Source organism: Cyprinodon tularosa, unplaced genomic scaffold, assembly GCF_016077235.1.
Source record: "Cyprinodon tularosa strain WSP-4 unplaced genomic scaffold, ASM1607723v1 ctg464, whole genome shotgun sequence".
Taxonomy (NCBI): domain Eukaryota; kingdom Metazoa; phylum Chordata; class Actinopteri; order Cyprinodontiformes; family Cyprinodontidae; genus Cyprinodon; species Cyprinodon tularosa.
In genome coordinates this window covers 10442-22764 of record NW_024039190.1, presented here as the reverse complement: position 1 = coordinate 22764, position 12323 = coordinate 10442, and the positions used below count along the sequence as shown (strand labels likewise).

General features: G+C 36.0%; 1 protein-coding gene across 1 annotated transcript; it reads right to left on the bottom strand.

Annotated features, from left to right (window-relative positions):
- Positions 1 to 6123: 6123 nt before the first annotated feature.
- eva1ba (eva-1 homolog Ba (C. elegans)) lies at positions 6124 to 11142 on the bottom strand. Its single transcript, XM_038301266.1, has 3 exons — positions 10965 to 11142; positions 8608 to 8699; positions 6124 to 8517 (listed from the first exon to the last, which is right to left on the bottom strand). The coding sequence occupies exons 2-3, from the start codon at positions 8672 to 8674 to the stop codon at positions 8093 to 8095; spliced, it is 492 nt and encodes a 163-aa protein (XP_038157194.1). The 5' UTR covers positions 8675 to 8699; positions 10965 to 11142; the 3' UTR covers positions 6124 to 8092.
- Positions 11143 to 12323: the final 1181 nt, after the last annotated feature.

Sequence of the window (12323 nt, the reverse complement as noted above, 5' to 3'; positions counted from 1 at the left end):
TTGACAACATTGACCACTTAGAAAAGGCAGTTTATGCTACCAAAAAAAATAAAAGTGACTCACTTTGGAAAAGCTGTGAGTCATAACTTTGGAACCATCCTTGGGGAAATATTAATTTGACTTTTCTAAGTATCACAGCCATCCAAAAAGCATCTTGGTTGGACCAACAAAGTTTCACCACAAGTTTTAAAGATTTGGTTTTGGCTCCAAATGGAGAAGAAAACTGCATTACATTCCAATAAAGATGACTTTTTCTGCCTAAAGTTAAGCAGCATCTGAACAACACCTGGAGCTTATCAGATACAGACCACTGTAAAATGCCCAGAGGAACAGAGTGTTTTTAAAGCCCATGTTGAATGGAGAGTATTTGCAGCATATTCCAGCAACACCAGACCCAGTAGAAAATCAGTATAAACAAAGATCAGTTGGAAGTGCAGGGTTACCCTGTACTTTTTGGTGCCTTTCTTAATCATTTAAAAACCTCAGAAAAACTGCAACCTTTAATTTGAGCCTTTTTTGGTTAATTAAAGATCTTGAATTGTAAAAAAGAAAAGAAAAAAAAGTATTTCAAGTAATAATAAAAATAAAACAAAACAAATAGTGCCTCTTATATTTGTAATTTTTCTCAAGTATGGAGCATATCCAGTGGTTCAGCCTTTACTAATCCATTTTTCACAGTGTCTCTGGACTGTCTAAAATCTAACTTCAGTTCATGCTGTGTTTTATAGGGTTAAGGTCATAGACAGAGATGGCCATGGGAAAAAGTTGAGTGTTTGCATCCGCAGTTGGACTTATGTTTCGGTCATTAATCTAGTACATGTCCAGTGTTCAGCATTGCAACATGGGCCAGCATATGTTTAGAAAATGTGTCCTTTCCTATACCTTACCTAGGAAAGGCATTTTAAAGTGTGCATTATACAATACGCTCTTAACATATATCTTTCAGGCCCTCAGCACTATGCTCAGCACTAGGGATAATATGCATTTACACTTATAATTGCTTTTTTTTGCCACTGCTCAAGCTTTGTCTCCCCTGACTCAATGGTTTAGTGTCAATTAATCTCTCATAATTGCCTAAGTACAGTAAAGGCATTGTTCTCTGAATTCCCCTGCAAAATTTTGCTATTGTAATTAAAGATTAATTTAAATAAAGCAGCTGAACAGTGGTTTTGCTGATACTGTTAAAATAGTGTATCAAAGATGGGGAGTTTTATAAGTATCTACTTTCTAGTTATTTTATTTTTCTTGAATAGTGTCCTTCATGTAAAAAAAAAAAAAAAGGAGGGGGTTAGACTGCTTGTTCTAACCTTATTTCACCACTGTACCCCCTTTCTCATGATTTTGCTCTGGATTAAACATTCCCAGCAATAAGGAATGCTGCTGAGCCAACAGGGACACGAATAAATCAAAATAAACAGCTTGCACATATTTGGCTCCGTTTGAGCAAACATAGTAATGTAGATTCCAAAGGTTGACAGTTCAGCAGTGTGACGCTGGTGGAATTTAAAACAACTGCAACAGATTTATAAGGATGGATTAAACTAAGTGATGAAATTTTAAATGTTTCAGAGCATGTTTGCATTTTTAAGATGCATACATAAAGGCCCAAACAGAGATGATGACAACCTGAGGCAAACTTGAGCTCTGCCTGCTCCATAAGGATCCAGTTTATAGATTGTGGAAAACCAGCAGATGTTTCTTGTATATGCCCAATACACAAGAATTTATGCAATGTTTTCACGTAAGAACGAAACACGTTTCTGCCATCAACATTACAAAGAAACAGAATGTCGTCACATTGCACAACACTGATTCTTTAGTGAATGATTCTCTTTGTAAGGCTTTGTTTTTGGTCCAAAAGTTCATAATTCCATTTCCTGGAAGTCAACAAACCTTTGAAGATTAACACTGTGCAAACATTCCCTCAATGAGGGCACAATTCATCTGGGTTTTCCAAGTCTTGGCTGCTATGGTAGAATTCATCATTTCTACTCACATGGGGCAGACTTTGTCCATTTCAATGCTAATGGCCATTGAGCGCTGACTTCATGTTTCTCTGCTCCAACAAGCTTGAAACATCCAAGCTTTGAGGATGATAATAACCCACTCCTCCCAAAACCACATTACAGGGGCAGACACAGGCCATTATGTTGAAACAATGTGTGGGCTGTTCACAAGCTAGACAACGAAAGGAAAATGTAGACATCTTCTCTGCTTGCAACAGGACTGGCTTTGCCGTGCCCAAACTGAACCACTACATCTAATTAGAACATGCACTCAATAGCTCCTGATCAGCCTCACTGTTACTGTGAAGAAAGCATTTCTTAAAGTAGAATATGTCAAAAGTGTTCAAATCCCCACTGAGATGAGTCCATCTTTATAAGAAAGTACTTGGTCAGGCTTATTTGCATCCTTGTGAACAACTTGACACAGCTGTTAACAACTAACCCCACTCAGCCCACAACTTCCTTCTTATTTCACTTTTACAAATCACAAACATTAGAACCTCTAAATATAGGGCTTAGCTATATTCATACATAATCTAGTTTAGTTACTGCAGGAAAGATTAGAATAGGTTTTGAACATGAGCAAATTTATTCTGTTAGCTGTACTTTGACTATCGCTGTAATGAGACCAGCTATAAATCAAGTCTGGTGCTTCAGCTGACAGAAAATATTATTATGAATTCAAGTACTAGTTCCAAGATTAATATTATGAATGAAAATAAAATTTCCCTTACTTGCCTTTAGGGTTGAACAAAAGTTATGTTGATAATTCTTTAATAAAGGTATAGTGAAGATAGAATTCTACTTTGTCATTATACTGTCACAAGTACAAAGCAACAAACTTTACTCTCTGCGATTAACCCATCCCCTAGAGAAGCAGTGGGCTGCCATTGTGCGGCGCCTAGGGAGCAGTGTATTGTTAAGGGCCTTTGCTCAGGGACCCAGAGTGGCAGTCCGGCTTGAACTCAGAACCTCTGGGATCCAAGTGCAATGCTCTAACCACTAGGCCGTGACTCCACTAGTGGAAGATTTTCACAATTTTTTGAAAAGACTGCCCTCTCCACTTCAAGAAAAACAAACAAAAAAAGAACATTCACAACCCTGTACCCGCTCCCAAAAGGGAACGGCTATTAAACGCGTGGGAGAGCATGCATGAGCCAGTTTCTGCTCATGCATGCTCTGTTTAAAAGTTGCTGTTTGCATCGCTCATACAAGCTTACTTTGCAAAAGAAGATTGGCAATTTTTCCACTGTCAGACTCACCATCAAGTGAAAATTGGGACTTACTGTAGGATGCCTACATACAGTAAACAGATCACCAGAATGATTGACAATTAGGAGGATTACTTATTTTGATGATTCACCCAAAAAAAGAACATCCTCCACTATACCTTTAAGTATAAGAGATATGGTAAGGCTGATCCGATTTCTAATATTACAAGTATTCTTTCAGGTTTTCTTTCTTTAATTGATTCTAAACTTTTAGCCAGCAGATACATTTTAAAGGCTTGATTAAAAGAAACATTCAGTTTGACAGAAAAGTGAATCAGTCAAAGTGTTACAGAGGCCTTTATGAATCAAGTCAGACTTAATAGCCAAGAGGCATGAAGGTTTAACTTGATTATGTTTCAGAACTCTAAGAAGTACTATTCAGTATTTAACTCCAACCTCTGCTATCATTAAATAAAACTGACACTGTACTATATGATCACCAATATCTCAGATAGTCATTTTTTTTTTTTTGTTACTCATATGCATAGATTAAAAGAAACTGGCAGAAAATATTAACTAGGCGCAGTAATCAGTAGCAGGCGCCTCCATAAACTTAAGCAACAAGAGTTCAATTTTTTTATTGGCAGCTGCAGAGCATTAAATACGTGTTTGGCTAAATAGAAAACTGGGTGAGAAGCCAAATATTGTGGGAAAAAAACAGCAACTGATCAACACTTTTAATCAGACTATCAGCAAGAAAGTGTGCTTAAATATCTCAAATTTTCTTTTTTCTATCCTTGAATATCTAGAGTATATTGATGTAAGAAAATTATTAATGAGCTCAGAAGCATTTACACTTTGACCTTTTAACATAATACTAAATATTCTGGTCCCACTGACTGAAGTAATGCATTTTGTTGCCCAAGAAGCTTTTAAGCTGGTTTAACAGTGTAAGAGCAAATTGGAGGAAAATTCATTGATGTTTGTAAAAAGGTTACAAAAGCAATACTGATACCTTTTTGTTGTTAAAATTATCATTTAAGTCTACAAACACTCTAACGTTAGCATAGAATAAAGAAATGCAATTTGTAGTGAATGTTTTTGGGCTTCCTACAATCTGTAATTCCATACGTGTTGTTTTTTTGTTTGCACGTACCTACGTGAAAACAGAGGGGAAACAGATATAGCTGAAGTAGCACAGTTTTTTGACAGAGTTTACCATGTTGATGGTCTTTCTTTTTTTATTTTCTTTTATTAAACATCATAAGAATATTGTCTGGTTTTACTCGCGTTTCAATACTTGTTGATAGGCTGATTTCCAAACTGGTAGAGAAGAAACGAAAGGAGCTGGAATGCTGCTACAAACAGTTCGGGGGAATAATTTTAATAATTTTTACCTCTACTTTGGTGTTTTATCAAATGGCTGCACTGTAAGGCTGTGCTTAACATGTTCCTGTTCGCCTGAGATTTTGCCAAATCTCCATTGAGCCATCTAATCTTAAACAGAGGGATCATTGCAATCCAGGACCTACTCTGCTTCACCATAGAAATAATTACATATTTACATGGAAATACAGGACTTATGCAAATGTGATGGTGGCAAGGGTTGGCTGTCACCAAACTAATCCTAATTTATTTAGAATCAAGACACTTGGGCATTATACCATAATGCATAAGATTTTTACTCTTGCTGAATCTTAAACAAAACCCTGATTAAAAATCTGAACTGTCACTTGAGGCTGTAATAGAGTCATGCAAATCTCTCATTCTTGTGCTAAAGCTGAAAGTTTGCCTCACCAGTGAACCACCAGACACAACTGCCCCGACCTACAGTGGGTATTTTTCCTTTTCATGATGATTCTCGTGAGACATAGTTATGCATTATATTATAGCTTAGCAGATACTTACATACTGGGACCACTCCTGTTCGGCTGTGACACCGTCCTGAAGAGAAATATCAGCTGTAATTATACCTTTGTTTATAGATGTTGGAGCTTGGCCTGTTTTTCCAGTGTAGTCCTGTTTCTCTGACTGTGACCGACTGGATTCTTCATCCTCTGACATGGGAGCTGACCTCTCTCTCCTTGAACCCCAGTCGGCCTTGGCATATAGCTGCTCACACTGAGTTTGGTCGATGCAATTAGCTGTTTTTTTGTAGGTTTATTTATTTATTTATTCAAGGATCCCAATTAGTCTCTACGAGAATAGAGACTACTCTTCCTGGGGTCCATAGATGTAACACTTTGAACTAATCTGACTGTATTATCTGATTGATTTGTCTCTGTAAAGTGCTTTGAGTTGATATGCGTTTTGAATTGGTGCTATATAAATAAATTGAACTGAAATGAATAACAGATAGATAGATAGAAAGGAATCTCCCTTTGCCTTCATATAAAAAATATTGTTTTATTGCTGCTTTTGTACTGTATGTTAAATCATTTATTTAACATAGTCTGTGTTCTCCTAATTCATGCCAGTTATTCCATGGGAAGCATTTTTTAAACTACGTTTGACACAAAGTGAAATTTTAGAGGTTTTCTTGTGTATTCTCCCTTACATGAAGGTACGAAGCAAAAAAAAAATCAATGTTTTTTTTTCTTTCTTTTTGAATGATTTCAGTTTCTTTGGTTATTAGTATAATTTTCAGATATCTAATTCAACAGTCTGAGAGAGAACACCTTTTACATTTTTATTGCTTCATTGTTATGGTCAGAATTTGTGAACTGTCTATTTTGTTTTAAAATGGAGCACCAAATACAATGGAAAATAGGTGCCTGTACCTTTAAGCCTTTTTCTCAGCAAAAATTCTCACAATGGTCCCATTGAGATTGCAAAGAATTAACTTCAGACGTTTGCATCTGCCCAAGTGAACCTTATATAAAGTAATCAATGCCAATGAGCCCATAAAGGATGTGTAATGACATTTAATAAAACAGGGAATTAATATTGAACAGACAAAGATAAATGGGTGAGAAGCCAGAAGCAGACAGTTCAAATCCATCATTACATCTTTGCTTTATTGCAATACCACTTTATATATGACCGGATTAGTGTAGGATGATAATCAGCTTTCTCATTACCAAGGTATCTCATAGGAAACATGACATGATGGGTAAAGAAAGAGATCTATCAAGATCTTGTAATCTTATTGTTTTGAATTATACTGATATCATTAGTTAGATACATATTTAAACTATTGAATGTTCCAGAATGCACTCATTGGATCATTATCTTGAAGTGGAACAAAAATGATTGTCTCATAAAAAACCCATAACTATATCCAATGAATTTTCAGATGATCTCTCCAAGAGCCAGTGACCACCAACAAAGATTCAGAAACACCTAGAATCAGCAAATACAAACTACCCATTAACTAAAAGGGTATGTGCAGCCATCATGACATTCACACCAAACTCATTTGGCTAAATTCCCCTCCTGAAAAACAATATGTTGACACTCATTTAAAGCTTGCTGCAGAACATTGTGAGTCATTCAGAGAATATGTTCCAACTCGGAAGACTTAAACTGCACACTTTAGGTCTCATTCTAAAAACAACATGTTCGAAAAAATGTCATTTTACATGACCCAAAAACCATGTAAACCATTTTTTACCTTTAGGAAGAGTTGAAAACCATGTTCCAGCTGCAAAGGTTAGACATGGTTACTTCATTGTGATGGGCTTATGTTCAAAATACTTCATAAAACTGAAGGAAGTTAGAATAAAAATAGTAATGACATGTTACAAAGACTGCCATGATGGAATGAGAGTAAATTATGAAACAAGATAATTATTTTGATGTTAAAACACTCAGTAAGTTTTAAAGAAAGAACATACATTTGTTAGAATAACAGAAGTTAATAGAATGACTAAAGATCTGATCTGTGATGAAGATGAACCTTTGGAGTCAGCTCTTTTGTTTAATTTCGTGGCCTATATCATGCAAAATTTACTCTTTAAAACTTTTAAGTGTTATAATACTAACCCTTCATCAAAATAATGCACAAAGTGGTATTTAACTTGATAAATGCAAGTCTAAGAATTCCTCAGAAATATTGCCCTTATAGCACCAATCCCTTCCTGTTCTGGAAAAGCAAGAGGTCATCAGCATCTTACATAAAGCTTTAACTCGCCCCCTTAAAGAGGCACTTAACTTGACCTTGCTGTGCCTGCACAGTAAATAAATGGCCACTTTCTCAGAACAGTGAGAAATGATGTGAGGCAGAGTGAAATCACTTCTGCTCATAGTGGAAACTAAGGAGCTCTTTAGCAGCTAATCTGCACAGTGACAGCAACTGTTTTTTTTTTTTTTAGCTAATGTCTAAGTTGTTAAAATGTGTTTTTTGGCTGTGAGAGGTCTCAGACTTTTTCAGCTTCCCTAAAGGGGAGCCTAATCACCAAAATGGGCAAAACTCACACAGAAGAGGCTGCTGGAAGAACAGCTAATATAATTATTCAAATGAAAATCCCGTTTAAAGACATTTGTTGGTAAGTTTACATCAAAAAGCCAGCTAGGAATATATTAACTGAGAAAAAATGTGCAATGTTCAAAAGTTATATTCCCTGCTGTATATTTAAAATTTTATTTCTCCTTGAATCCTTCAGCTCTACCATTCATTCCACTCAAATTTCACGAGGCTGTTAAGACATCTCTTGGTTCAGGTACATGTAGACAGTTGACATTAACATATATAGCATGCTACAGAGGAAGTGCAATATCTCAAAGTTTGGCTCTCTCTAAGAAAAAAATTTGAAATTTGGCACCATAACATTTTTTTATGTTTCACAAGTCACTTTATATCTAACAGAAGCACTCAGATTAAAGGACACCAGGCCCCAAGGTTGCTCCTAGGCTTCTTTAAAGCTTTTTTGTATATTAGTAGTAGTGCACTCTTCCAATAGTCCCTGTTCCTGTCCCCAGGATATCAGGCTGGCCATTCCTCCAGATCTCCCGGATGATCCGTTCCCTCTCCTCAAGCCTCTGTGCACGTTCCAGCTCCTCAGCTGAAGTAAAAACGTTCACACTTAAAGTGCCGTCTGACTGGCTGGTATGATTGCCAACAGGAATTTCAGTGATGGGCAATGCAACAGATGCCTCTACATCCTCCCCATCATCCTCCTCATCGTCGTCACTTTCTTCATCTTCCATGCTGGTGTCTTTTAAGGGGTTCTTTTCAGGAGTGGGATGAGCGACGTTTGTCCTTGGCTTACATGATATGCGGATTACCAAAAGGCACAGGGTCAACACCAGACCAAAGCATACTCCGAGGACAAAGTACAGCCCAAAGCTTTCTGGATTGGCTACAGGGGAGACATAAACAAAAAATGGTTAACAAGATAAAGCATTTTACATATTGAATTTTTGTTCTTTTTTTCTGTACTATGATTTACCTTTAATATGTGCAAAAGCTGCAATGCTATTGCTAAGGAGATCCATTTCTTTTTTCTTGACATCCATGGTGATTTTCTTCACTTTGTAACACCTAAAGAACAAGAACCATATTCCTTACCATGTTTATTTTGAATCTGTGATCAAATCCAAATCCATATGGATTCCTCAAGGTGGTGGAAACATTCCCCATTTACCCTCCCCCACATTCTGTGAAATGTCCAAATGCATACGCACTGATGTTTTAGGTGTGCGGTAGTGAAGCTTTAAGATCCTCAACAAAAGCTTCTCTGTGGCTTCATGTGGGATCATTATAATGTACATGACAAAAGACCTTTTGACGCTTTACAATACATTTCAAAAGTATTCATACAGCCTGTAGTTGAACAACTTTTTTCCTCCCTGAAATTGTATGTAATAGATCAGCTCAAATAACTTTGAAGTGGATTATTGGAAGTTCAGATTAGTTTGTGCTGGTCTGTATCATTTGAATGCATTGGTCTATATCATATAATCCCAATAAAATGCAGTGGGATTTTGGTTTGTAAAGTAAAATGTAGAAAAGTCCAACAGGTATTTAAGACACTGTGAATAAGATAAAGTTTATCCGTTCAAGTAGTCACAACCAATCTGATCAGACTTCAAAATACATCAAAAATAAAATTTTAAGGGTTGTTATGAGGTTGTGTCCTTGACATTTATTTTCATGAGTCTTGACACTAATTTCCAACAATTCCTGCTGTGGTCCTCAGCGTGCTTTGAATATAACAATTGTTGGACTTGGCTTTGCAATATTCAGCATTAATATTTGGTAGAAATGCCTTTATTTTTTTTGAAGCTGGGTCTCTCTACACTGTATTACTTCCTGATGGATTTTTCTTACATAGTTTAAAAATGTATCAATATTTTTTTAACTTAATTGCTCCTTAATTTTGCTGCCTGAGCATTACTAGAAGACAACCAAACTCCAAAATGTTGTCCTTAAAACTAATGCTCACAACATTTTTTCAACGGAAATATTAAAATAAAACAGTGAAAATATCTGAAACCCCCTCATTTAACCTGTGTTTCTGTCCTCAAAGCTCAATGTTCTCAGACCAAATGTTATACTTAGAAGCAAAACTAATTGACTGTTATGTTTAGCTAAAACTGAGTTACAGCTAAAGTTAGATGAGTTCTTTGAACATAGATATCCTTGAATTCAACTGAATTATGGTAGAAAACTGTGAAATAAAAGAAAAAACTTGAGGTTACTTCTTAAAGGTCCGGGCGGATTATCTAAAGAAGTGGTCCCCCTAATTGTCAGTCATTCTGGTGATATGTTGACGTAAGGCCGTCCTACGTGCTTGTCCTGTTAGCCATCTTTTTTGCACATTCGCACTTTTCAGACCGGTCATTTTCAATAGAGACACTGCCTGCTTTATAATTCTTGTAGAAATAAACCCAACTGTAGGATAAACAGCTAAACTGGTGTCTTACATCTATGTCTACTTATGTTCTTGTGCCGTGAACCAGTGGGCTGGTCTGTATGTCAATTTCGGGGCGTGACAAAAGTACAGGCTAGAACCAAATAAGGCAAAATTCCAGACTTTACGTCAACTCTGTGCTTCGTTTGAATTCGCCCATTTTATGGTGTAAGTTTAGAATTGTGAGATTTGCAGAGAAAGGAGGTGTTGATGGGGTTTGAACTTCTCTGTACGTTCATATTACCCATTGAACTATAGTTATTCATTTATGACATATTAACTTGGATTTCCATTCTTTGAGTCCTTTAAAACTGCAGCAGACATATTGGATTTTAGGGTTTGAATTTTCGAATACCTTTGAGATTTCCATTTTAACTTTCTGTGTATTAATAACCGGAAATAATTATTCATATTTGAGAATGAAATACAGCATTAAACCATATATTTTAACCAAAAATGAAGGCTTGTGTTTCTTTTCTCTTACATTTTGTTTTGCCATTAGTACTTGATAACATTTTACTAATGTGGTGCTTGTTATAAAGAGTTGCAGAAACATTGCCTTAAGCAAAACCAAATGTCTACAATAAATGCACACTTTTTACACTTTGTCTTCAGATTACACAGATCAAATGTTCGTGTTTATTTTTGACTCTTAATTTAAAACTCTGAGATCTGCTTGATCTCTACCATCATTAGCTCTCTCCCTACGAATTATAACACACTCAGCCTTATTCGTTTGATTCCTTTTGAATTAGAGAGGAATTTAAACACAAAACCACATTTGTAAACCATATGTAATTCAGGAAACAAATGAACTACAAGCTACGGAAAAAATTCATCTGCAAAAGCCAACCTATTCTCACATTAAAGTTCAAGTTAGAAATACAACTCACCACAAAACGAAATCCTAAAGGAATTCTTCAGTCCCGACTCATAATGTAAAGAAAGTCTGCAGTGTTCTCTATCCGCTGGCCGCTCAGTTGCTGTTGGATCAAGGCCTATGATCTTTGGTCTTCAGGCTAAACAGTTCATTTGGCCACCCTGAGACGAGAACAAACACAGACACACATACACACAGACGTCAAGCTACATTAGCAACAAACTCAGTGAGGCATCTGCAATGCAAACAGGGATAGGCCCGTTGCAGAGCTGGCTGCCCAGAACAAGACTAGAGGGAAATTTGGCAGTTCCTATGTACAGTAAGAGCTGCTTCAATAAAATATAATCTGAACAAAGGCTTTAAAGTCAAGTAAAATACCAAAGTTTCATACAGCAGCATGAAATGTTCAAGTGTTTAGTTTAAAGTTTGTAAAGTTGTCCTACTGGAATTGAAGGTGGCCATGATTCGATAGAAAGAGCTGCAGTCTTTCACAACTGGAATATGCCAGTTTCTATTTTAGATTGTCCTCAGGCAAGACAATGAAGCCAGAAGAGATTAATTTGGTTAAATTCATATACTGAATCCTATCTTCAGTAATTCCAGTTATTCTTTAAAATCATTGATATCACTACTTGGACATTGTTTAGTCTGTAATTCAAAGTGTTCCTGCGTTAGAGTTTTACCTCTTAATTACTAGTCAGTCAGATCTTACAAAGTGGGTGGTTTCTAAAACATCCAATTTTTACATACATGGGGGTTTTACAATAAGCTCTAGGGTAAAAGAAACACAAAGCTTTCAATTCAGAATACCTTTGCAGCTATGCAATATTTTCATAGCTGAACATATGCAATAGAGAACATTTAAAGAATGATCAAATGATCTAACTACCTTAATCTGGATTTCGCCAAATAATCAAAGTGTAATTCTGTGACATTTTACCATCATAAGAAATATGCAAAGATTTTGAGAAAGGAAAACCTCTTTTTGCATTTTATTTATTTATTTTTTTTGCACACGTTAACTGACACTGCACTTAACTAATTACAAGCCATGTAAAAAAAAAAGCATTAAATACTCACAATAGGTTAAAATGCATAAAAAGGCTTGTAATGAAGCAGCAACATTAGCATGCGGCTGGTTGGATGAGTTTAGCCAGAAGTATCATACGAAACAAACTATATTTATACATCTCAAAACATCTCAGGTGAGTGAGCTGAGTGCTACACAATAACTTTATATTTGTGTACTATTTGATGCTTTTATAATGTAGTGTTATATTTTTGTAAATAGATGGAATTTATTTTGATAAAGTAATTCACACATGGTATTTGCAAATGCTTTTTCTGTAGTTTCTTGGATCAGTATAGAGAA